Below are 24,598 nucleotides of genomic sequence, written 5' to 3' on the forward strand. Positions count from 1 at the left end.
CAGTGAATGAGTTAATACGCCAAGGCAAATATAAAGCACAGCGCCAAGCAAAATGTCACCAAAAAAATCGGTATCTTGACTTTGGAGTTTATGATGAAGCCCCGCAATTCACAGAGGATGGGGACGGACCCCTGTGGCACACCGTGAAAACCCCCGTTAATATACTTGAAAATGCCAATCACTTGTTCCAGAAGCACCAATTTTTATCTTTTAGTTTTGCCATTGTTTGCCTCTTTATAAAAGACACTTTGGAGTGGACGACTGCAGTAGTTTTCTCAAATTTGATTTGATCGATTGATTTCTTTGGAGGAGAGCGGCGTACCTCCTTTTCACTATGAATCGAGTGGAAATCCACTTTTTGGGCTGTTGGTGTCAATGAATTCCATCATCTTCTGCACGTCTAGACGCTCTTGTGTCGGCAGCCCTCCTCCCGTCCTGGTTTTTAAAAGGAATTTCTGCTGCTTAATAACCAGCCACCGGACACCCCCGCACCCTCCGCCATTGCCCTTCGAGTGTTTTTCTTCACTAACAGCCACTAGTGGGCGCACTTGCCCCTATCCTCACCGTCGTTCTTTTTTTAAAAGTCTGCAATGAACAACATAAAAGTCTGCCGTTTCTTTCTCTGCACCCCCCAAAGCCCTCTCCTTTTTTCAATCATCGCCGCACATAATTTGTGAGGACTCCTTCCGTCCACGATGGTTGTCTTGTCGTATTGTGTGGTCAGAGTAGAATCGCGAGACCGCCATTATCGCGACATTATGACGTGGTTACTTCACCGACTCCGTGTAAAGTGGGAATTGTGAGAATCTCGCCGATTGAGGTATATTGGGGCCATTTCTGTTTAAAGCTGTAAAATTTGGCTCATCTGGTTCCCACGGATGAAGCTTTTTTTTTTTTTTTTCATTTTGGGGCGTGGCCTCTTGAGACTTTTCCATTGATCTTGGTGGTGTCAATCAAATGTCATGTACATCCATCAGACTGATGTCCATGCTTGGTATTGATGGTTTTTGTTTTTTATTCAGGCACTTCTGACAGTATGCGACTGCTTTTTTTTCTTTTTTACGTTGAACATATTTTATCTTGAAACAAAATATTGAATAATTGCCATGTTATGCAAATATATGAAATATTGCTGAGTTAATATCTGTCTCTTTCATTTAAATTTGTCTTATTTGAGCATAGTGTCTGATCAATGGTGAGCTTTTTAATGTTTTTATTACATTGTTAAATTTTTACTGTATTTATTTATTTATTTCATCGAATAGATATTTAGATAGCTAGATAGGTAATATGTTTCCTGACTTAAATAGCTAGCTAGCTTGCGGCTTGCGTGTGGCTGCCCCTGCTCACCCACAGAAAAAAAATATTCTGTGACTGTAAAGTGACCTTAAGAGTTTTGAAAGGCGCTTAGAAATGTATTATTATTATTGTTGTTGTTGTTGTTTTCTTTATTTATTAATCAATTCTTTGGTCTAATCGTGTTATCTTTGGGCCTAATAAGTGCTTTTTCTTTCTGCGTTGGGACAATGCAGATTAATCGCAATCAAAAGGCTTTTGCGATGTCCCTCGCCCCCCCCTCCTTTTCCTTCATTACTCTTTGAGAAGGAGCCACAAAAGAAAAGTGTGAGTGTCCTGTTTCCCCAAATGTTAACATTTTCTGTTTGGCAGGTTTCAACTCGCCGCTGGGTGCGTTTCCTGCCCTTGTGACGCGGCGCCGCGGTCGCCTCGAGGGGCTTCCTTAACGCGACGCGTCCTCCGAGCGGCGTTGCCCTTCCAGTTGGCGCTTCTATTGCTGCTACTCGTCGCCTTCCTGCTGCCCTTGTCCGAGGCGGACTACTGCGCCCACTCCAACAACTTTGCCCATTCCTTCTACCCCATGTTGAGCTACACCAACGGACCTCCGCCCGTCTAGAAAGCGCGACAAAACAAGACCGAACAAAAACGCACCAAAGTCAATGGCTGAAACGCAGGCTGTGATTTTTCTCACGATTCTACTTAGTAATGCTTCACACAATAATGTCTGCACAGGTAACATCCGACTTACGACGTTCCGTTCCGACCAAACGGTCAGAAGTCAAAATGGTCGTAAATCGAAATCCATTCAAAATGTTGAATAATAATAATAACAAGAAGAACAATAATAATAATAATAATACATTTCATTTCTAAGCGCCTTTCAAAACTCTCAAGGACACTTTATAGTCAAGGGATTTTTTTTTGTGCGGGTGAGCAGTGGCAGCCATTCGCGCCAACATTCACTCTACCCGGAAGTAACACAGCAGTAAAGTTATGAAATGGAGAGGAAAGGAAAGAAAGAAGTGGAAAAACAAAATACAGCAGCTACTGGAAAGGCAGCCACTCTTGCGGCGCCATCTTGAAGTCACCAAAAAAAGAATAGTTCATTCTTCAGCACTTGCTGTACCCTCTTTGTGACATGAAGCAGAAATGAATTGGATTTGTTTTTTGTTTCGGCCAAATCCTCCATTTTGCTTTTTTTTGGTCATTTTCTCTGGACTGTTTCTCGATGCTTTTTGGGTCTGGTCAAGATGAAATCAACAATCATCAACGTTTTGTGACTGAGGGAAGATTTGCCCAAACAGTACCCGGAAAAAGCCCTTAAACGTCGTTTCCGTCAAAATTTGGAAACCGCTATGGACAAACGCGTGCACATGAATAGACTCGGAGGCTGACTTGCAAACTCCTCCCCTCTGGTGCGATCACGCAGTCGATTGCTGTGCGAGAGTGAAATGCTGGCTGGCCAAAATTGTCGTACGCATTGCCGGCCTGCTAGCGCGTTGCGTCGCCAGGCGTCGAATTAATTTTTTTTAAATAGGGTCTGGAGGTCGTGGTCGTAAGTCGAGCCGGTGGTAAGTCGGATGTTACCTGTATTTTATTTTTTTCCACAATTTTGAACCGTACACATTCAGATTATTTTTTAAAAGAATAACCATCAGGACGACATGTGTCGTTTTATTTTTGACAACATATCAAATATTATGGAGCCAGATAGAAACTATCATATTTTGTGTGTAAGAGTGTGTGTGTATGTGTGTGTGTGTGTGTTTACTGTACATAATGTTAATTAGAAACGTATATGCGAGTATCAGATTCAATGATTGCCAAATCTCTATTTTGATATCTTGTGTGTGTTTTTTTCCAAGGAGATAGAAGTGTTTTTCTGTCCCCCCCAATATATATAGTAGATAGACACTCATAAGTATTCCATTTCTTTTGAAAATAGATAGCAGAATGCACTCTTCACCTTGTTTTCCCCCTATTGTGAATAATTAATATGGTCAAATATACACGGTCAATTATTTTAAATGTGTAGATGAAAAGCATTTGTGTTTCACTTCATTTTGAATTTTACAACATCAACTCACGCTTGCATTTTCTCAATTTTAGATTGTGTGTTCTTGAATTTCTCATGTTCAACGCGATGAAGTATTTATGAGTGAAATAATAATATTTCAAATATATGCTATAATAAATGCAATAATAATACGTATTTCAAATATTCAAAATATATTTTTTTCTCAATTATTTTTGCAGTCGAGGAAACGGACTCAAGGTCACACAGCTAATTTCTGTCCCGAGTTGAGACTTAAAGGTTTCTTTAGCAACGGGTTGAATTTTTGGGTGGCATTAAATCTTGCTTATGTCGACATTAATCGAATTGAAAACCAATATATGACTCCAGAACAACTAATACATCAATAAAGTGGAGGAAATGTCAATTGACGATCAGGAATGTTTGTCGTACTGTATTATTCATTATGCTCTCGGCTATAATACATGTTTGTCACGTCCAGACCAAATATTACAGAATTTTAATGATTATAATGTAAGTTTTTCAGGGTTTAGGATTATTGCTTCATTAAAGTAAAAACGGTTGTGTTAATTTGTGTTTTAGACCTGCGTTTCACTTGTACCTTTAAGTCACAGACCGGGGTCACGAAATGGCATAACAAATAGGAAGTGTTCGTCGAAAAAAAAACTTTATTGGCAAACCAACATGTGGTTCCAAGATGCTCAAGTTTGGCAGCAGGATTTTTGTTCATTTGGAACGTTCACGTTCGAACGCCTTAACGTCGTCGTGAGGATTTCCCCGTCGAGCGATGCAATGGCTGCTCAGCTAGCCGTTTGCTGCTAGCCGCATAATACAAGGTAGCGAGACGCACAGCCGTTTCGTTACATTGGAACCGTGGGAAATGTCGTCATTGTGGAAGGGGCAAGGGGGGTATTTTCTGCGCTTCCCCCTAATCAATTTTAAAATGATCAATATCAATGAATGAAATACAGAAACGTGCCCTTGTGCATTTTATTATTAGCCGGAGACGAAATGTGATTCTAACGTCGCAAGAGTGGTTTCTAAATTCAATTTAAAATACCAAATACCTCTAAAATGTACCCCCACCCCCTTCTTAATAACAATGTTACGTATTAAATTTACGATAAAAAACGTGGTATTATTTATGTGTATTTATCTTAATTATTCGTGTTTATTTTGTTTGGTGACTGAATTAAATTTGATAAGCTATTGCACCTTATAAAACACAAACAGTACTGTTACGTGTTTTATAAAACATTATGTAGTTTTTTGGTTGAGCTATTTCAAATAAATAAAACATGATAATAATATTAATGATACATTTAATTTCTAAGCGCCTTTCAAAATGATACCCCCCTCTGTTTTTCATGATAACAACAACAAAAATTACTGTACAGACGCTCCCCACTTACGAACAACAGTACATAGAAATATTTGTGTAGTAACACGTAGTATTCTCTACAGTTGTACAAGTACATACCTTTATAGAGCATATATTTTATTGAATGTTTCTTTTTCAGTACAAACCAATACAGGTTACTTATACATGCCTTATACATACTTTTCTAAATCATAAAAATACTTATATAAGCCTTAAACATACATACCATATAAAAGAGCACTGAAGCAACAAATTCACCTTAAGAACGACCGTATCTCGTTCGTAAGTTGGGGAGCGTCTGTATTTACAAGACCACTTGTCATTTCCATTCTGTATTGAAATAAAGTCATTTGTGTTCCATCTAGTCATTCTAGTGTGTGTGCAAGCGGCCCAGGAGGGAAATCAAAAAAGATGCTTCCGCGAACATTGTGGGCAAGACTGGAAGCTTCCAGGAACTTTGTCACCTCTGCTTTTCTTTATTGTCCAGCTCAAGTACCTAAATGTGAGTTTAAATTCAGGACTCGCCCCTTATCGAGGAGGTCCTTGAACGCACCTCTGCTCAAACCAGAAGCCCCGAGCCACTTTTTGTCATCTGCGTTTCATGGATTCCAAAAACCAGGTTGGATTCTTTCACTGGATTTTCCACACGGGAGTGAACACAAGCGTTTGCACGCATCCAATCTGGTCCAGTCTGTTTTAAAACCCGCTTTAAAACCGGTGATAGCGCCTGGGAAAAGAGTTCCGAAAGGACCTCGAACCAAACAACCTTCCAGAGCCAATCAGCCTTTCCAGAATCAGGACGTGGTGAGCGAGTCCACTTTTGCGTGACTTTTGTTCCTTCCGCTAGTTTGTTAGCAAGTGTGTACGTTTGCTTGACGCAGGACATGATGCAATGTATGGCCTTCGCCACGGCCGACCAGTACAATCTGCCCACTCTCGGCGTTGACCTGACGCGACACGGCTTCCACGAAGTGGACTTCCCTCGAGGTAAGACCGCACCTGCATAAAAACCACCAATTGACATCGTCTGCTGTGGTTTTTAATTGTAATGTCGCCAATCGCCTCGAGTTGCGCTTAACCTTATAAGGGCCGATGTAGGAATGTGAGTAAGACTAAAAAAAATGGAGTCGGAAGACTCGTGCAGGACAAACGCTGCTGCTAGCCATGTATAATGTATGTGCTATGGTATTGTCATTAAAGAAATAAACGGTACTGTATAATAAAGTGGTTTTATTGACCTTTGTGATGGTCGTTGATGCTGTGGCCTCTTGGTGATATCCGAGTGAAGTTGCCATGCTTTCGCGGCGATAATACCCTCACTCACACTGTCCCCTGCTAGCTGCTTTTCGTTAATCCAAATGAACAGAAGTTTTTCAGCCTCTTCTATTGCCCAAATTATCATGCACTGATTTTGAATAGACTACCTCAAGTCTTTCCTCAATTGTGGTCTGGGGGGGGGGGCTGACATTTCAGATGCCTCCAATGTGCTGGTGATCTGTTCGGACGCCAGCGCCAAAATGGACGTCGGCTCTTTCATCTTCTTCTTCAGGTGCAACGCTACACATTTATTTTCAGCACTGTAGTTTTATTTTATTCATTTATTTATTTATCGAGTGGTGGGGGGGGGGTGCTCAAACTCACTTTTTTTCTCTTTTTGTGTGTGTGTGTGTGTGTTTTATCATTTTCAGGGAAGGCTCTGTGGTTTTCTGGAACGCGGATGAGAAAATGGTAATCAAAACTTCATCGCATATTTTCTTTCATTCATTTCACGCAGACGCACACACACACACGCACCACATACACACACATACACACACACACACACATTGAAGCACACACGCTGCTAAAAATAATTAATCAGAATCGCATTTCTGCTTTTTGTTTTAATTGACACTGGCTGGATGTCATGTTTGATCTATTTACGTTTTTTTGTCGATTTCAGCGTGAAATATTTTTTGGCTTAATTGTTGTTAAATGAAACAAATTCCTTAAGCGTCTATTTTGAATTATTGTGTTTTTTTGTATTGATTGATGTGTTTATTTTTATGTATTTACTTACCTGATTTTATTTATATTTATTAGCTTTTATTTATTCATCCGTTGATTTATTCATTCATCCATTTATTTATTTATTATCTGCTTTTATTCATCTGTTTTTTTTGCTTTTATTTATTTATTCATCCATTTATTTCTTCCCTCATTTATTTATTTATCTGCTTTTATTTATCGGTTTTTATTCATCTGCTTTTATTTATTTACTTATTCATTTGCTTTTATTTATCTCCTTATTTGCTTTTATTTATTCATCAATTTATTTTATTGATTTATCTGCTTTGAGTCATCAGCTTTTATTGATTAACTTATTTGCTTTTATTTATTCGTCCATTTATTTATTTATTTGTTTATTTTCAAAAATCCTATTTTCTAGTCTGCCTTGTCACTCAAGCAATTTTTTTCAACCTGCTGCCAATAACACAGACAGCCTAAACAGGTATTCATTCATTGGTGTATTTATTGATTTCTGGATTGATTGATTGATTGATGATCAGCTGAAGAAGGTGTTGAGGATATTGGAACGTCACGAGAGTCAACCGTACGAGGTGGCGCTGGTCCACTGGGAAAACGAAGAGATCAACTACACGTACGGCGAGTGAGTGAATCCCCTTTTTCGCTGAGTTCACCCCCCGACCCCCTAACACCTGTTATCCCCCCCCCCACACCCTCCGCCCCCCCAACAGGGGAAACACCAAACTGGAGCGCGGCAACTTCATTTTGAGCAAACACTCGGAGGAGCGCGACGCCGTCCTGGAGAAATTTGCCTTTTCCAACGCTTTGTGTTTGTCGGGTGAGATGCGCCGTCGTACGGCAATAATCCCCCCCCCCTCCCCTCCCCCCGCCAAAAAAATTCAAGCTGCGAATAACACTCATTTTCATCATCTTATAATTAATGTATTGATGTTTTGATATGAAATGCTCCACAGTCAAGTTGGCTATCTGGGAGGTGTCGCTGGATAACTTTGTGGAGTCAATTCAGTCCATCCCCGAGGTACGCTTGAACCTTGAACGCACCTTCAAGCCGTTTGGTGGGTTGCGGTTCAGCATTTTTCCCCCCCGTCCCAATTTTCTTTCTCCACCAGACGCTCAAGTCAGGCACAAGAATCAAGTTGTCGTCAGCGGAGGTGATGCAGAAGATCGGCGAGCTCTTCACGTTGAGGTGAGTCACACAGAAAAAAAGTATTTAACACATTAATTAGATCATGATGGTTTTATGTAAATGTGCTATTTTTTATTTTAACGTTTCTTCAATTGTTTTATTAATAGATATTTTTTTTCCAAATAAAAATGAATTATTTATGTTGTTTTATTTTTACAAAAAAAAAATCATCCTTATAGCTCTTTGTAATCAATTTTTTAAAAGCAATTGAGTGGCAGCAGGAGTTGGTGTGGGCGTCAGAGTGGGAGTGAGAGTCGGCGTGGGAGGTTGTGGGGGAGTATGTGTGGAAGTCCGAGTGGGAGTGGGAATCGGAGTGGGAGTGAAAGTAGGAGTAGGGGTGGGAGTCGGGGTGGGAGTCAGAGTGGGAGTCAGAATGGGAGTGAGAGTGGCAGTGGGAGCGGGTCCATTGACGTGCCCATGTTGCCGTCGCCAGACACTGCATCAACCTGAGCTCCGACCTCCTGCTCACGCCCGACTTTTACTGGGACCGAGAGAACCTGGAGAAGATCTACGACAAAACCTGCCAGTTCCTCAGCATCAACCGCAGGGTCAAGGCGAGTGGACCAATCTGAATCCGAACGCTTTGCAATTTGCTCACTCGGGGCGCGATATCCCCCCCCCCCCCCCCCCCACACACACACACAGGTCGTGAATGAGAAACTGGAGCACTGCACCCAGCTGACGGACCTGATGAGGAGCCACCTGAGCGAGAAGCACAGCCTGAGGCTGGAATGGATGATCGTCATCCTCATCACCATCGAAGTGAGCGCAACATCTCTGCCCTCCATTTTGTTTCTTTTCATGGATGCGCAACCCCGTTGGCCACCATTTTGTTTCTTTTCTTTTCATTTTATTTTGGTTGCAGGTGTTGTTTGAAGTGGTGAGGATGATCTTCTGAGTGGTAAGGAGAGTCTTCACACGTACACGTACGCTCCACGACCTTTGTGCGCAGACAACAGCTGCACACTTGAACTAGTCTTGCTTCGCGATGACTCGGATTTGTCAAAGAAGAAGGGCTGACGGCGCCAATGTAGTCACGTTCAAGGAACTCCTGAAAACAATGACTGGCAGGTCTTGACTTCTTAAAAAAATCAAATCAAATAATATAGTGTACCAAAGGAGGCAAATCCAGTTCCAGTCCAGTTTTCGAGGTGAGAAAACGGGCGCTAAAAAAAGAAAACAATTCCGCTAAGTGAGAGCTAGTATCCGCGCGAGGATCGTGAAATTGGCTTCGAATGCTACTCGCGCTGCAAGCCTCGATGCTAACGTGACATTTTTAGCATTCAGGCTAAGCAACTTATTTATGATGATTCCGTATTTGTTGTCATTTGCGGAATAAAATGTGAATTCAGACCGACTGTGCGTTTTTGGTCACCGTGTTTCAATGTTTGTTGAGTGTGTTTATCTAAAAAGGCCAACGTGATATGAGTTTAAAAAAAAAACGGACGCCCTGGTGTTGTGAAGATTTGTACTTTATAGAAGCAAATTGACAAAAAAAATAATTTCTGTGAATTATGGTGATGAAAAGTATATCGGTAAAAAGGTAAACGGGGTACGTTGAAAGAAGTTCTGTTATAAAAATTTGAGAATGAGACACATTCACAGATGACTGAACTTGTCATTATTTTGATACATTATGTAGCGGATACAAACAAAGCAAAGTATGGAAAGATCTGTCAATATCGTCATGATGAAAGCTCTTATTCTCACTTATTTACTAGACAACGCGGGTGTCTTCATAAATCTGAATAAGTCTCTTGTCACTTAGCAAGTTTGCGATTTAAATAGCAAACAATTGGCATTAAATAATAATCAGAATATTGATAATGCGATGAACAATCCAAACCAGGCCGACAAATCAGCGGCGATCATCAGGGTATCGTCCTCCGTCAGGATTTGTTTTTTGGGATGCCATCGAAGCTACCTTGAAAGTCAGGGGGAAAAAAAACAAGAATATGGCCCAGTCCTTGGTTCATGAGGTTGCAGAATACAGTGATACCTCGGCTTACGAATGCTTTAGCTCACAAAATGTTCGCTTTACAAATATTAAATTCGCGAGAAGATAATCTTGACATACAAACTAGTTTTCGGCGGACGAACCAAACCACACGGTCGAACAGCGTCGCTGTGGCCGGCGGACTAGTTTTCCACACCCACTTTCTTTGATTGCACTCAGTGCAGACATGGTTTGTTATCAAGTGGAGTACTTTTGCTATTATGCAACTGAAAAAGACCCCACCACATGTTAGTGTTAAGACTGGACACAAAAGAAAATGACGGTCGAGCAGATTAAGGAAAACACCAACGAGGTGTGCGTTTGTGTGACTTAGTGTCCCAGTACCAGTACGCTAAGTGGACCATTCCTACGTGTGGCTAAGGGTGTTTCTGTGTTGTCTAAGCAACGGTCTCAGGCAATAGAAGAGGTTGAAAAACTTTTGTTGATTTGGATGAACGAAAAGCAGCTAGCATGGGACAGTGTGAGTGAGGGTATTATCGCCGAGAAAGCACGGCAACTTCACTCGGATATCATCAAGAGGCAACTACATCGACCATCACAAAGGTCAATAAAACTACTTCATTATACAGTACAGTTTATTTCTTTAATTACCATCCAATATCACATTTATTAGACATAAAATAAGGTATATTTTGTGTAGTTTTAGGGCTTATTTAGTAGAAAATTATGTTTTATAGGGATCTGGGAACGGATGATTCTCATTTTTAATGGTTTCTTATGAGAAATAAATGTTTGGCAGATGAACTTTTCGCCTTACATAGACTTTCTGGGAACCGATTAAGTTCGTAAGCTGAGGTATTACTGTACTGTATTTAAAACATGAGAATACGCAGATACGTACCCGCCGAATCTCACTCCACGACTCCCGGACTTTCCGATATGGAATTGTCGACGGCAACGTCAAATTTCTCGGCTTCGCTGTCACTGTCAGCGCCAGAGTCGGTTTCTTTCGGCTTGGACTCCGCTTCTTGCGCCATTTGTGTCTGTTGGTTGCCGTCCGTTTCCCCCTCAATTTCTATTTCTTCCTTGGCGTCCATCCATATCTCCTGTTCATCTTCTTTTACACAGGTCTTGGTTTCTGGTCTTCTTGCAGTTTCTGAAGTTTCACTTGTCTGTACGTTTTGTGTTTCATTTGCTGTGGCCGCGTGTTTTTCGACTGGTTCTGTGCTCTCTGCCGGTTTAATTTCCTCGATAACTTTTACTGTTAATACTGGTAAGATTCCCTCTGTTGCGTCTTCTGGTTCAACTGTGAGGAACCCAGAATCCAAATGGACCGAAGACCCTGTGGTTACTGAGATATCAATGGATTTCAATTCCTGCACCTGTTTGGAGATCTCCTCAGACCTAACTGCCTGGTTTTGGTCGTTGACAGTCTCTTTGGGGAATGAGACCATTTCCTTCTGTGGAGCCTCCAGAGTTTGCTCCGTCTGTTTGTGGGTGTTGGCAGACTCTTTTGGGGGTAGAGTGTCTTGGTTTTCTCTTGTTTGAATACATTTCTCCAATAGCTCCATTTGTTTCTGGTTCTCTGTGGACTTTTCTTGGGGTGATGGCACTTGGACATCTGTTGCTTGCTCGGGCTCTTCTGTTAGCTTCATCTGCTTCTGGGTCTCGGTTGACTCTTTTTGGGTTATGGGCTCTTGTGTTTCAATTGCCAAAATATAATTCTCTTTAAGCTCCGTCTGTTGCTGAATCTCAATGGACTCGTTTCGAGGTAGAGGCTCTTGGTTTCCGCCTGCTTGAACAACGTTCTCTTTTAGCTCCGTCTCTTTCTGGGCCTCGATGGATTCCGTTTGGAGTGACGGCATTTGTATATCTCTGGCCTGTTCCTGCTCTTCTGTTCGCCTCATCTGTTTCTGGGTCTCAGGGTTATCTTTCTGAGGCAGAGGCTCTTCATTTTCGGTTGTTTCAACAAGTTTGTCTTGTAGTTCTGTCTGTTTCTGGGTTTCAGACTCTTTTTGGTCTATGGGCTCTTGTGTTTCATTGGCCTGAAAATATTTTTCTGGTAGCTCCATCTGTTGCTGGATCTCAGTGGACTGTTTTTGAGACAGAGGCTCTTGGGTTTCGCTTGCTTGATCCTGATTCTCAAGTTGCTCCATCTGTTGCTGGGTTTCATTAGGTTCTTTTTGGGGTGATGGGACTTGGTTTTCTATTGCCTGCCTATTCTCTTCTGGTCGCGCTATGTGGTCCTGGCTCTCGGATGACTCTTTTTGGGAAATGAGCTCCAGTGTTTCACTTGCCTGAAAATATTTCTCTTGTTGCTCCACCTGTTTCTGGATCTCACTGGACTCTTTCAGTGGCAGGATCTCCTGGGTTTGAGTTGCCCGATGATGTTTCTCCAGTAGCTCTGTCTGTTTCTGGATTTCAATGGACTCCTTTTTGGGTGGTGCCACTTGGCTATCTCTTGCCTCCTCACGCTCTTCTTTTACCTCCATCTGTTTCTGGGTCTCTGTTGACTCTTTTTGGGCTGTGGGTCCTTGTGTTTCACTTGCCTGAAAATATTCCTCTTGTAGCTCTGTCTGTTGCTGGATCTCGGTGGAATCTGTTTGATGCAGAGGCTCTTGGTTTTCGCTTGCTTGAACGTGCTTCTCTAGTGGCTCCATTTGTTTCAGGGTCTGATTTGGCTCTTTTTGGGGTGATGCCTGCCTAGGCTCATCTAATATCTCCATATGTTTCTCAGGTGACTCTTTTTGGGTTATGGGGTCTGGTGTTTCACTTGCCTGAAAACACTGCTCTTGTAGCTCTGTCTGTTTCTGTACCTCACTGGACTTTTTTTCTGGTACGGGCTCTTGGTTTTCAATTGCCTGAACAGGTTTCACCGGGAGCTCCGTCTGCATCTGGGTCTCAGTGGACTGTTTTTGGAGTGATGGGACTTGGTCGTGCTTCTGTGTTAGCTCCACATGTTTCTGGGTCTCATTTGACTCTGTCTGGGGTTGGGGCTCTTGTACTATGCTTGGCTCTTCATGTTTCTCTTGTAGCTCTGTCTGTTTATGTACCTCAGTTGACTGTTCTTGCAGTGTGGGTTCTTGTGTTTCACATGGCTGAAAATGTTTGTCTTGTTCCCGTGCCTCAATGGACTCTTTTTGAGGTGATATCACTTGGATATTTCTTGCTTGGCAATGCTCTTCTGTTTCCTGTAGTTGTCCCTGGGTAACAGTGGACTCCCCTAGATCTGTTTGGGAAAGAGCTTTGTGTAACTGAACTCCTTCCTCGGTTGGATTTTTTTCTTTTTGACACCGAGCGGACTCCGTCTGGTGGAAGGAAGTTTGCACCACAAAGGTATGATGAACCTCGATGGTTGGCTCTGTGTCTATATGTCTGTCTTTTGGAATACAAGGTTCCATTTTGGCTACTGGTGTCTTACCAGCTTCATCGGCTGCTGCCATTGACTCCTCTAATTGCATGGCCCAAATGCTATCTTCTTTTTCCTCCAAACGCTCTTGAAATCTAGGGACCTCTAGACTTTGTGGGGTAGCTTCTTCGTGTAATTCCTCTTCCAGCTTTTCATCAACCTTCCCAAGTTTAACATCTTCTGCTTCTTTTAAGACTTTTTGCCTCAAGGTCTCAAGTTGGTTCTCCTTTGCATGTGGAACAATCTCATGACACGTGACTGCATAGTGCTCGTGCATTACGTCCACGACACCTAAGGATGCGGAAGCAAATTCAACCCCTTTAATATTTATGTTACTGATGTCTATGACTCCCTTTTCTCTTATCTCAATCTCCGACAGCTGATCCAAGCTCCTCTCTGCCTTTGTGGTGTCCATTTGGTCTACTTGGACTTGTATGATGTGGTTGGCCTCCATCACTGTCGCTAGCACAGCCTCATTGCTGATCCGTGCCGTCTCTGCAAAGTCACAAGTCATCAGTGGTGATTCACTGACAGCTGTTTCTGTGGATTCTGCTACTACAGATCCCACGAGGGGTTCTTGAATGCAAGATAATGTCCTAATCTGATCAGGTAGTTCGGTTGAGACTTCTTTCAAGTGGCACATGGTCACTTGAGTCACCAGGGTGTACTCGATGGTTGCAATTGTCGGCTCTGCATTTGTTAGATTACATTTTTCTCCCTTGGTTCTGTTTTCCACATCAGTTTCATGTGCCTCAAGTTTGACTGTGTCTGCATGAGGTTCATTAACTTCGGGGATTTCTTCAAAAATGATATTTTCAAGCGTCTCGGCACATTTTTTTTCTTCCTGGTGTATGGATGTATGTGCTTCTCTGACTTGTGGTGTGTTATCTTCCTCTCCCTCATTAGCATCTTGCCTTCGGTCATCAGCTGTGATCTCCGGTTCCAAATTCTTCTGGCTATCTAAAACGTGATCCGGTGAAGGCTTAGTTTGCTCTTCTTCTGAAGTATTTTCTGTCTCCGTTTTTGGTTTTGGAGTGTCTTCTTCCAATGTTTGCTTTATAAATGTTTGTTGAGTGATTTCCAGTACAGACTTATTCTCCTCCTCCACTATTTCCGTCTCAACTGCTGTAACTTCTTCCAGGTCCTCAACATCTTCCCTTCCAGCTAGCAGTACTTCTGTTACAGCACTGGATGTCATTGCTTCATTCTGGTTATCATCACTTGTCTTTGCCAGAGTACCCCCTGACAAAACGGTTATTTCCGTCTTGTTTTTGTTCACTGTCTGGAGAGTCATTTCAGGCAATGGCTCTGGACCCTCCTCGAGTTTGCTAGAGAGGGTTTCCTCTACCGGAATACCTTCTGTTGTTTCTTCAGACTGAAGTAATTTCTCATTAATTTCTTCTGATGCTAAGGCTTCGGACATTTTTGTGTGTTCCGTTTCATTCACTGCTTTGTCCTTTGGTTCTGGAGTCGTCTCACTTAGCGCTACTGCTTCCTCTTGAACTTCTACTGTAACCTTTGTCTCGTCAGCCATATCTTGCATTGTTGCCGCTTCTGCTATAACTTGGTCTGGATTCAGTTCTGTTTTGACTACATCCACTGCTTTCTGGTTACTCTCTGCTTGAACTTCAGTCAAGCAGATTGTCTCCTCTTTGAGTTCTTCTCCCGTCTGTATTTCTGCATTGATGGTTTCTTCTGCCACAACCGAATCTGTCTGTATTTGTTGCTTGGATTGTGTTTCTTCCGTTTCTTTCTTTTGTTCAATTTCAGATGGACCCGCTGTCACCTCATCATCTTTTGCTGACTCGATGCTGGTTTGAAGTTGAGGCATCCTCTTCTCTATGCTTTCTTCTGTCATGGTCTTGGGTGGATGGATGTCTTCTCTTACTTCTTTGTGTTCATCTGATGTTGCGCATGTTTGTTGTGCTACCTCCTTTTCAGGACTACGGTCAGATTTGGTCTTCTGGTCGGCGCTAACCAGTTCACCCTCAATAAGAGGCAACGGTCTGCGTTTCACTTCAGCTACCGGGGGTTCCTCTGCAAGTATACTTTCTGAGATGTCTTCCACTTCAATTGACAGGTCTCTTCCTTCTATGTCTTTATCTTCTTGGACGAATTCGACTTGAGTGTCATTTATAATCTTCTGGTCTTCTGGTGTTTCCTCAGTGTCAGTTTCTGGCAGAGGCACATTGTCATCTTTCACTTCTTCCCCTGGAGGGTCTTTTCCATAAATGTCTTCTTTGAGTTCATTGTGTTGTACGTCAGCTATATCACATTCAAACTGTGTTTTCAATGTCGTGATTAACACGTGTTGTTCCTGGATGATTTCAATTTCAGGTGCAATGATGGCCTGCTCCTCAAGTTCAGGTTGTCCTGCGTCTGTCTTCTTGTCTGCTTCTGCTTTCTCAGATACAAGCAATGTTGATTTTACGGCTTCTGTTTCATCTGTGGATGTCTCCACTGGCTCCTTTGCAACATCCTTGTTTTCCGGTGCTATATTGACATCAGTTACATGCTCAGTCTTGTCTTTGAGTTCACTCACAACCTTCTCGGAAAGCATTTCATCTTCATCAAGTTGAACATTACCTTGCTGCAAAACCAGGACTTCTGTCTGTGCTGCTGAAACCTCAACAGGTTTTAAGATGGGTTCAGATGAAATCTCTGTTGTTGACTCTAGGTCCTCTGTGAAGACTGTTGCTACGTTTTGTAGTGTCACTTTTTGTTCCGCCAAATGTATAGCGACTGCCTCTAAAGTGTTTTGCTGGGTGTCTGTTTCCTCAAGGTTGTTATGATCAATTGTTTCTGGTTCTAGGGCAACACTTATTTTTCCTGCTGGAACATCCTCGTGTATATTTGTTGTGTCGTCTGGTACGTCACTTGACCTTTGCGACACATCCACAGCAGGAATGTGATCATCAACCTGAAATTGTTTGGCAGGTTCCACAGAATATCTCTTGACTCCCTCTGTACATTCATGTTCTACCACAGATACCGGATCTTGCCTGTCCGCTTCAATGGTTTTGCCTTCACCTTGATTGGCAGCCAAATCTTCTAGATCTTCTTCTGGACCAACAACTTTGCTTTCGGACAATTGCACTGACGACTCGCTTTGGTTTCGATGTTCGAGGGAGTCCACAAATTCATGGATTTCACTGATTCTGTTTATTTCAGTGACGTCTGACATGGAAAGGTTGTTTTCTTTTGTTTCATCTGTGGTTACCACCTCTGTATCGAGCTCCTCTGTATCAACTTGAGGTTTGATTTCCTCAGAGTTCAACTTTTCCTCAGTAGCAATTGGCGCGATTGTTTCCTCTCTATCAACCTCTTCACTAGGGATTGAAGGGGAAATTATCCTGGTGTCAACGTCCTTGGTAAGAATGGGAGAAGTGCTTTCCTGGTATTTCAAGTCCTCGGTTGGAATTGGTGGTGCACGTGCCTCCAAGTTGAGCTCCTTGGTCGGAATGGAAGGTGTGATTTCCTCTGTGTCAGACGTTCCGGTCTTAATTACAGGCAAAATTACCTCTGTCTCAGTCTCTTGGCTAGGAATGAGTGGTGTTATTTCCTTGGTGTAAAGTTCTTGAATAGGAACCTGTGATGTAAATTCCTCTGCAGGAAGAAGAGTTGTGATTTCGTTTGTGTCAGGCACCTCAGTCAGAAATAGAATCTGGATTTTCTCCATTGTGGGCCCTTTGATAGGAATGGGAGGAGTGATGTCCTCTATGTCTGGAGGAGTTGGAGCTCTCATTTCTTCTGTGCTCAGCTCCTCAATCGGAACGGTACTCATGATATCATTGCTATGCAAATCTTCTGAATAAATGGTAGGAGTTGTTTCTTCTGTGTACTGTGTCTCTGTAGGTCGTGGAGGTGTAATTTCTTCTGTCTCTCGCGCCATGGTAGGACCGGGATTTGAAATTTCCTCCTCGGCAAGAGCCACTGAAGGAACTGCAGGTGTCATTTCCTGGTCGTCGAGCTCTGTAGTTATGGGACATCCCCTTTCCTGGGTGTCCATCTCGTCTTTAAGAACGAGAAGTGATATTTCCTCTGTCAGAATTGGGGTTCTGATATTCCCAATGGCAGTTGAAGTCTCTGTGTCAAGCTCTTCTGTAGGTAAAACAGATTTAATTACCTCAATCTCAATTTCCTCAGTCGTAACCGATGGTGTAATTTCTTTAGTTTCATGAAGTATGGTTTCTTCATTGTCCAAGTCCTCTGTAGGAATTTTGCTTTGGATTTCCTTGGTTTTAGGCTCCTCTATAGGTATGGGACGTTCCATTTCTTGGGGGTCCATCTCGTCTTTAAGAACGAGAAGTGATATTTCCTCTGTCAGAATTGGGGTTCTGATATTTCCAGTGTTAGTTGAAGTCTCTGTGTCAAGCTCTTCTGTAGGTACGACAGATTTAATATTCTCAATTTCCTCAGTAGTGTCATGAAATGGGATTTCTTTAATGTCCAGGTCATTGGTCGGATTTTCGGTTTGGATTTCATTGGTGTCAAGCTCCTCTGCAGGAATTGGAAGTGTAATTTCTTGAGTTTCTAGCTCATTGTCACCAATGACCACTGTGCTTGCTCTGATGTTCAGCTCCTCAGTAGGAATAGGAGGCGCCATTTCCTGGGTGTCAAGGTCATCTTGAAGAATAGAAGCTGTGATGTCCTTTGTGTTAAGATCATCCGTCTGAATTGGGGTTCTTATATCTGCATCGAACTCTTCTGAAAAAATGGGAGACTTGATTTTTTTGGTCCCAAGTTCTTTGGTGGTAATTGAATGTGTAATTTGCGCAGTGTCGGTGTCTTCAATGTCACACTCTGTAGTTATTTGGGTCTTGGTTTCCTCTGTGTCAGGCTTTTCTGGAGAAATTGGAGCTGTAAATACTTGGGTGTCTAGCTCTTCTGGAAGAACAGGACAGATGATATCCTTTGTGCTCAGCTCCTCAGTTTGATTTCGGGTACTGATTGTCCAGGTCGTCATTGTAGGTATAATTTCCTCAGCGTAGGGCCCTTCTGTTTGAATCGGACGCTTGATCTCGTCAATATCAAGTACCTTGGTGGTGAAAGTTGTTGTTTTCTCAGGCTCGGTACAAGTAGTAGGAGTGATTTCTTCAGTAGGTTGCTCCTCTCTATCAATCAGGGTTTTGATTTCCTTGGTGTCAAGTTCCTCGGTAGGAATTGGAGGTGTAAGTTCCTGAGCTTCAAGGTCCTTGGCAGAAATGACAGTTGTGATCTCGTTGATGTTGAGGTTCTCGGTTGGAGTGTCAATTAGGATTTCTTGGGTGTCAAGCTGCTTTGTAGGAATTGTAGGTAACATTTTGTCTGCTTCATGCTTATCTGTAGAAGTAGTTTTGATTTCCTTGATGTCAACCTTCGCAGTAGTTTGGATTTCCAGGGTGTCAAGTCTCTGGGAAAATGGATGTGTAAATTCCTGGGCACATGGTTCTTTGATAGGAATGAGAGATTGGATCTCCTGGATGTCGAGCTCTTCTGTAAGAATTTCAGGTGCCATTTCCTTGTTGTCCAGCTCCTTGGTAGGAATGGGAATTTGGACTTTGTTGGTTCTCAGCTCCCCTGTAGAAATTTTTGCTGAAATTTCCTGGCTAACAAGCTCCTCAGGAGGAGTGGAAGGTGTGATTTCCTTGGTGTCAAGATGCTCTGTCGAAACGAGAGTGATTTCCGTGATTGTTTTTACTTTGGGTAAATCTGGTCCATCCAGCACAGCCATTTCAGCACATTCCATTTCAGAACGAACCATTTTGTCTGAGCGCACCGAATCTGCCACCGTCATTGTGGACACACTCTCAATTATCTGCTGCAAAAGCTCTTCCTTTTCCTTGACTTGGTAATCTGCCACGACCGGTATGCTAGCCCCTGACGTTAGTCCTGACTGCTCGGAGACCGCCGATATTCTCTCGCCGTCCTCAGCCAGGCTCACATCCACCGGATAGGATGGTGTGGTAACGGCCTCTGAGGTGTTTTCAATCAGATCGTCTGCTTTGGCACTCTCCATGAACTCACCTTCTTCAAGAATGTCGCTCAGTGCTTTTCCATTGAACTGTGTGAAGTTGGCCAGGTCTTCATTTGTGGCCTCGTTTCCTTCAGTCTGTAGATTATCCAATAATTGGGCTGCCTCTGTCACCTCAGGAAGGATGTCTTGGTTGAGTTTAAAATCTGTTTTTGTGGCAGTGTCCATCTCTGCAACATTCTCCTTTTGTCCTGTTTTGATAGTGTCCTGGTTGGATAAGGGAACAACAGCTGGCATCTCTGAATTAAGGTCACCAGTCCCGAGTTCTTGACCCACTTCACACAAAGGCGCGATTTGGTCTTTATTTGAGCCAGACGTTCTATTTTTCCAGCCTGGGATAATTTGAGCCGAAAAGGTGTTTTCTTGATGGTCGTCTGGTTCGGGACTACGTTGCTTTTCTCCCGCAGGCTTGGCTTTCACTTTGGGACTCATCAGTCTTTTGAAGACGGTCCAGGCTGACTCCACGTCGCCTTCAGGTGGACTTGCGACTTCCTTTGGGAAAACGTCAGCATTCTTGTCATGATTTTCTATTGCTCCTGTGGCGTTTACATCATCAGTCGGTGTCTTTTGATCCGAGGCCAATGGCGTCTGACTTTTTGCACATAAAATGGAATCCCCGGAAACAGTTGAATCTTTGTCACCCAACCTGCACTCTAATGTGTCATCTTCTTTGCTCGGCTTTGGGCTTTGGACATCGTCATTGTTCAAGGCGGACCTGTTCACATGCTTTTTAGGAGATAACAGTTTCAAAAAGGCGGACCACGGACTTTCTTCTTGCCCCGCCACCGTTATTTCTTTAGGCTGTGCAGGTCTTGTTTTTTTATCGTTCTCTGCCATGTCAGGCGTTGAAAGTAGCTGTTCCGAATCATCAATCAACAGTTTACCGTCTTCGCCGTCAGACGAGTTAGCATCTTTTTGCCTTTTCAAAGTCATCAGACTGGAGCCCAAAAGAAGCCTCTTCAGAGGACTTGATGGAACACCCTCGTTCTCTTTGGGAGCTTCAGGCTCGCGTTCCATGTCTGCCAATGGATTCTCTTCCAGGTCGCCTTCTGCTACAGTGACGGCAATTATTTCTGTGTCTTCCTTCGTCTCTTTCACAGTGTCGCCGACTCCCTGTAGAAACAGCTCTCTAGTCATGGTCTCGTCTTCCAAGGACATCCGTTTTTTCGCCAATCCGGCAAAGATTCCCGTGGTGAAAAACCTTTGCATGGATGACAGAGTCGTTTCTCCTTGGACGCAAGAGGGTGACAAAGTGTCTGGTTCAGATGGAGTGTCCACGTGTGTCCAGTCTTCATCGGGACTGTCGGCCGCACTCAAGGAATCTTCTTGGACGGTTGGTTCTTCTCCGCTCGGACAAGTTGAATCCTCATTTGGACTTTCACGTACTGCGTCCGTTTGGGTTTTGTCATCATGGGTTTGTTCTGTGGTGTTTTGGGATTCGTCTGGTTCGTCTTGGTGAACTCTGAAGCCTCGTTTCAAAGTGAATTTCAAACCCAATTTACTGAGGAATGTTTGAAAGCTCTCGTTGATGTCGTGTTTTGCTACAACCTCAGACGCGTCCAAGGATATGTCTTCTTTGATTGACTCCTTCTCGATCACCACGTTGTTTTCGTGTAACGTCTCCAGGCCGTCAGCTTGGAAAAATGACAGCGGGGGAAGGAACCACATCAGTTTTTTTGTTCATTCGGACTCCGTTTTTAGGTCTGGCTTAGCGCCTACCTTCGGTGTGGCCGTCATCGTCGCCACTGCCGTTGACGTCCACCGACGAGGAGTCTGATTTTGTGGCAATTTGCACCTTGTTTTTGAGAAACTGCCAAGGAAGCACAAAACCTCCAGAAGTGAAAAATTGACGGTCGTCGTCATGCGGGATCACAACGTTCCTCGATGTCCGTGATTTTGATTAAAAACTCATGTCATGTGAAGGAAAGCAAGTCAATAACTATCATTTGACATCTTAATCCAGATGTAATTATGTGGTTCGTACTGTTACTATTTTTATTTTTATTTTGCTGGATTAAATATTCTTGGTTAACTCTGTTAAAAGTCTTGGACATAATAGCAAAATAGGAAAAAAATAACTTTCATATCACTGAAAACCGTCCTGTGATCGAGTTACATGCTAATATTCAATTAGCGCTCCGTAGAGGAAATGCAACCCCGTGCTTTGGTTGTCTGCTCTTTAATTACTCTTCAAATTTAGAAACTAAACCCGATAAAAAGTATCCCCCAAATATGAAGGATGTCGCAAATATGGATGGATGTGAATAAACTTAAATTTTATTCAATCATGCTGGGATATGGATTCTGTATCAAGGCATATCACGATACGGCATATCCTGACATCAATGAATCATGCTGGGGTCGATAATTCATGATAATGTATCTTGATCGGATTATGGATTTTGCATCAAATCAGATACCGATATGCCACATCATGATATCAAAGTATCGTTCTGGGATATCAATTTTATATCATTGCAGATAACAATACGACACTTCACATGATCCATGTATCACACCGTGATATCAATTCTGTACCAAAACATTTTGTTCCAGTGATTTTCAGATTTTAATTTGAGCCGATGCAAAGTGAAAGCCATATCGATGATATTTTTTGAATGACAAGCTCAAAAATCCCTTGGAACACAACCGAGGCAACAATTTTGAGTTGAAAATGTCCACCTCCCCCCTACTCAATTATCAGCCAAGAAAGAATTAAGACTGACTTACAGTCGTGTTTTCAATGAAAATTTGAGTCAACTTTGAGCTTTTTGCCCATTTTGAAAACATTCCGAAGCGTACCTTCACTTCATCAGCGTTTTGGACATCCTCCACTCGGCGCTGTGCAGCATCCTTGCCTTCCCCGTACGTGGACTGCGTGTGCCCCATTTCCTTACGCACCCAAACGCATCACCAGTCCCATTCAAAAATCAAATAAGAATGCAAATGGAAAAAGTGCTCCAAATACCTGGCGACAACAAAATCCCTGGAGGCAAATGATGCAAGCTGGACGTGCCAAAGTCTTTTTGGCCCCGGTCGGGGGAGGGCAAAGGGGGAGGGCGAGGGCGGGGGGGCTTTGGCAGGAAGAGAAGCAAGTGTGCTGCGGGGTCACATGAAGAAGGGAGCTGTCACGCTGCTCTTTGCTGCCGAAACAAATGAATGATTTCGGAAAAATAGCCAATGGACAATTATTGGCAACGCCAACAAGTTTCAATTTCAGCATACTGCCCCCCGCCCCCGCGTTTATTTATTTTTTATTAAAAAAATAAACATTCATCCAAAAGTCGACACACCCCTGTACAAATGCCAGATTTTTTAATGATAAAATTCTAACAAAAGTCTACACACCCCTCGTACAAATGCCTGATTTTTTTTATGATTTATTAAAAAAATAAATGTCATACAAAAGTCTACACCCCTTGTACCAAGGCCAAATTTTTAGATTAAAAAAGACAAAAGTCTACACACCCTTTTTTCATGAGATTAAAACAAAATCTGCCCACTCACTCACTCACTGTACAAAAGGTACATTTTTTTAGAAGATTCGGAAAAAAACATGGACACAACCAAACAATATATTTTTTTGAATGGCTTCAATAATTCCGTTGAAAAAGGCGACCTTCATACAAAATAATCCTTTTTTTAATGTATTTATTTTTACGGATTGGATGCTGCCTATGCGACCCCACCAAAACTTGCCATCTGCTCCAACCTTGATGCGAGTCAACAGACTGTCTCCATCAAGCTTGATTGCAGCAAAAACACAGCTTATACGATTAAAAACCATCAGGAGAAGACGGAGACAAACACGTCCGAGGCCGCGTCACATGTAACCGCGACCGATCTTATCATCATGGATTGGACGCAGGCAATATGAAAAACATGTCTCGTGCCGCCATGTGAAATGAGGATGCCAAGCGCGCATGTTGTTGTTTTTTTCTGGGAGATCAACCTTAAAATCAACACGATAAAGTACATTTTTACACTTTGATGTCATTTTAACACTAGTGGGCACGACTTGAGTTTTCCTCCAATTTCGACACACCTCCGAATTATTATCGAATGAATTATTTTTTTTTTTATCTCCAATTGCAGCGCTTTGTATCCGCCGGTAATTGTTTCATCTAAAAATGGGCTTCATTTGAGTTATGAGAGGGTGTGCACACTTTTGCTAGCACAACATGTCTTTTTTTGCATTGTCAGTGGACAGTTTTGACATGAACAATTTTGGAGTTTTTTTTAAAACTCATAAAAATTTGGGCAGAATTATTATTTTTTTTCTAATCTCATAAAAAGTCGATAGATAGATTTCATTTAGGTTGAATGAAGTGGTGGACACGTTCAAATTAACTCCTTCACTGCCATTCACGAATTGATTCGGGAATTGAAAATATGACCGAGTGCCAATTTGTTCGCTATTTGGTTTTTCATGCTCGGGTGCCGATAAAGCACTGGCCGTGGCCTCTGGCAATGTTTTTTTCCGTGTCCACAAGGGGGCTGCATTTCCCCTTTTTATTCCACGTTAGCGCTTTGTTCCAGCTTGAGCTGTTGTTAAAGCGCTATATAACTCAATATTGTATTGTATTTTGTACATCTGCCCTCGTTTCAAGCTCATATAACTCCAGACCCATACCATTTAGGAATTAACTCTATTTTTTTCTGATGAAAGAAGACAGACTAAGGTTTCTAACGCTGAATTGAATATTGATGTAGTCCCCAAAGTCAATATTCTGTGAGTCCTGGAATTCGAGTGAGAATGACAAAAACCCTGGCACTGCACTGGCCACATTTTTGCACATCTTTTGGCATTCACTGAGTGGAAAATGTTTCATTGTTTTCTGTGCGAGCTTTTCTGATGTAGCCGGACGACTTTTCAGCATGGTCCATAATGAAAAAATAATGCAGACTTTGTGTGTTCAAGTAGGACTTTTATTTTTGTAATGATCTCATTGTCGACCGCATGGTCAAGTTGCCTTCAAAGGTGGCCGGCGCTTCACAGCTTGGGAAAAGGCAACCCGTGACTTGAGGCTCCCATTGGCCGTAACGTGATTTGTCGGCGCAATACACACCTTTTAAAAAGGAGAGCAGTGTGTGTTTATGCTTTAATTGGAGTCACTGCCCAGCTAACTAGAAGCAGCTGATGTTTGCTCCGCCGATTACTGTAAAGTTATGTGATCACATGGGAAGGGCGTTGGAGGACTGCGGTTGGGGGAGGGGTGGCAGCGGGTGTGGTGGTGGGCGCGGAATTGCCATTTTCGCCCTATATAATAATCCTCATAATAATAACACATTT

The 24,598-nt window shown here is 42.6% G+C and overlaps 3 protein-coding genes across 18 annotated transcripts in view; 2 read left to right on the forward strand and 1 right to left on the reverse strand.

Annotated features, from left to right (window-relative positions):
• syne1b (spectrin repeat containing, nuclear envelope 1b) overlaps nucleotides 1–3,013 on the forward strand; it is an 81,407-nt gene extending 78,394 nt beyond the window's left edge. For 11 of the 12 annotated variants that reach the window (XM_089004496.1, XM_089004504.1, XM_089004502.1 and 8 more), the window contains one exon: nucleotides 1,669–3,013. In XM_089004496.1, the coding sequence (XP_088860622.1) occupies nucleotides 1,669–1,912 (244 nt within the window). In that variant the 3' untranslated portion in view covers nucleotides 1,913–3,013. The remainder of the gene's footprint in view (nucleotides 1–1,668) is intronic. The other variant, XM_089004509.1, reaches the window with a different exon arrangement.
• Nucleotides 3,014–3,969: 956 nt separating this feature from the next.
• On the forward strand, nucleotides 3,970–9,279 carry rmnd1 (required for meiotic nuclear division 1 homolog). 5 transcript variants are annotated; one of them, XM_089004517.1, is made up of 13 exons: nucleotides 3,972–4,167; nucleotides 5,078–5,214; nucleotides 5,332–5,515; nucleotides 5,590–5,699; nucleotides 6,186–6,261; nucleotides 6,401–6,440; nucleotides 7,262–7,362; nucleotides 7,451–7,557; nucleotides 7,694–7,758; nucleotides 7,850–7,926; nucleotides 8,360–8,480; nucleotides 8,572–8,688; nucleotides 8,792–9,279. In XM_089004517.1, exons 2-13 carry the CDS (start codon nucleotides 5,124–5,126, stop codon nucleotides 8,822–8,824), a joined length of 1,122 nt encoding a protein of 373 aa, XP_088860643.1. In that variant the 5' UTR covers nucleotides 3,972–4,167; nucleotides 5,078–5,123; the 3' UTR covers nucleotides 8,825–9,279. The 5 variants fall into 5 exon arrangements, with proteins under 5 accessions (XP_088860642.1, XP_088860643.1, XP_088860639.1 ...); XM_089004516.1 differs by having other exon boundaries at nucleotides 3,970–4,167; nucleotides 5,078–5,515; nucleotides 8,572–8,659; nucleotides 8,811–9,279; XM_089004513.1 differs by having other exon boundaries at nucleotides 5,078–5,515.
• Nucleotides 9,280–9,418: 139 nt separating this feature from the next.
• Nucleotides 9,419–22,296, reverse strand: akap12a (A-kinase anchoring protein 12a). The gene is made up of 4 exons (XM_089004518.1): nucleotides 22,108–22,296; nucleotides 21,025–21,115; nucleotides 10,785–20,939; nucleotides 9,419–9,850 (listed from the first exon to the last, which is right to left on the reverse strand). The coding sequence occupies exons 1-3, from the start codon at nucleotides 22,192–22,194 to the stop codon at nucleotides 10,795–10,797; spliced, it is 10,323 nt and encodes a 3,440-aa protein (XP_088860644.1). The 5' UTR covers nucleotides 22,195–22,296; the 3' UTR covers nucleotides 9,419–9,850; nucleotides 10,785–10,794.
• Nucleotides 22,297–24,598: the final 2,302 nt, after the last annotated feature.

The sequence above is a fragment of the Hippocampus bargibanti genome, linkage group LG09, assembly GCF_051943395.1.
Source record: "Hippocampus bargibanti isolate YZ-2025 linkage group LG09, ASM5194339v1, whole genome shotgun sequence".
In the NCBI taxonomy this organism is placed as follows: domain Eukaryota; kingdom Metazoa; phylum Chordata; class Actinopteri; order Syngnathiformes; family Syngnathidae; genus Hippocampus; species Hippocampus bargibanti.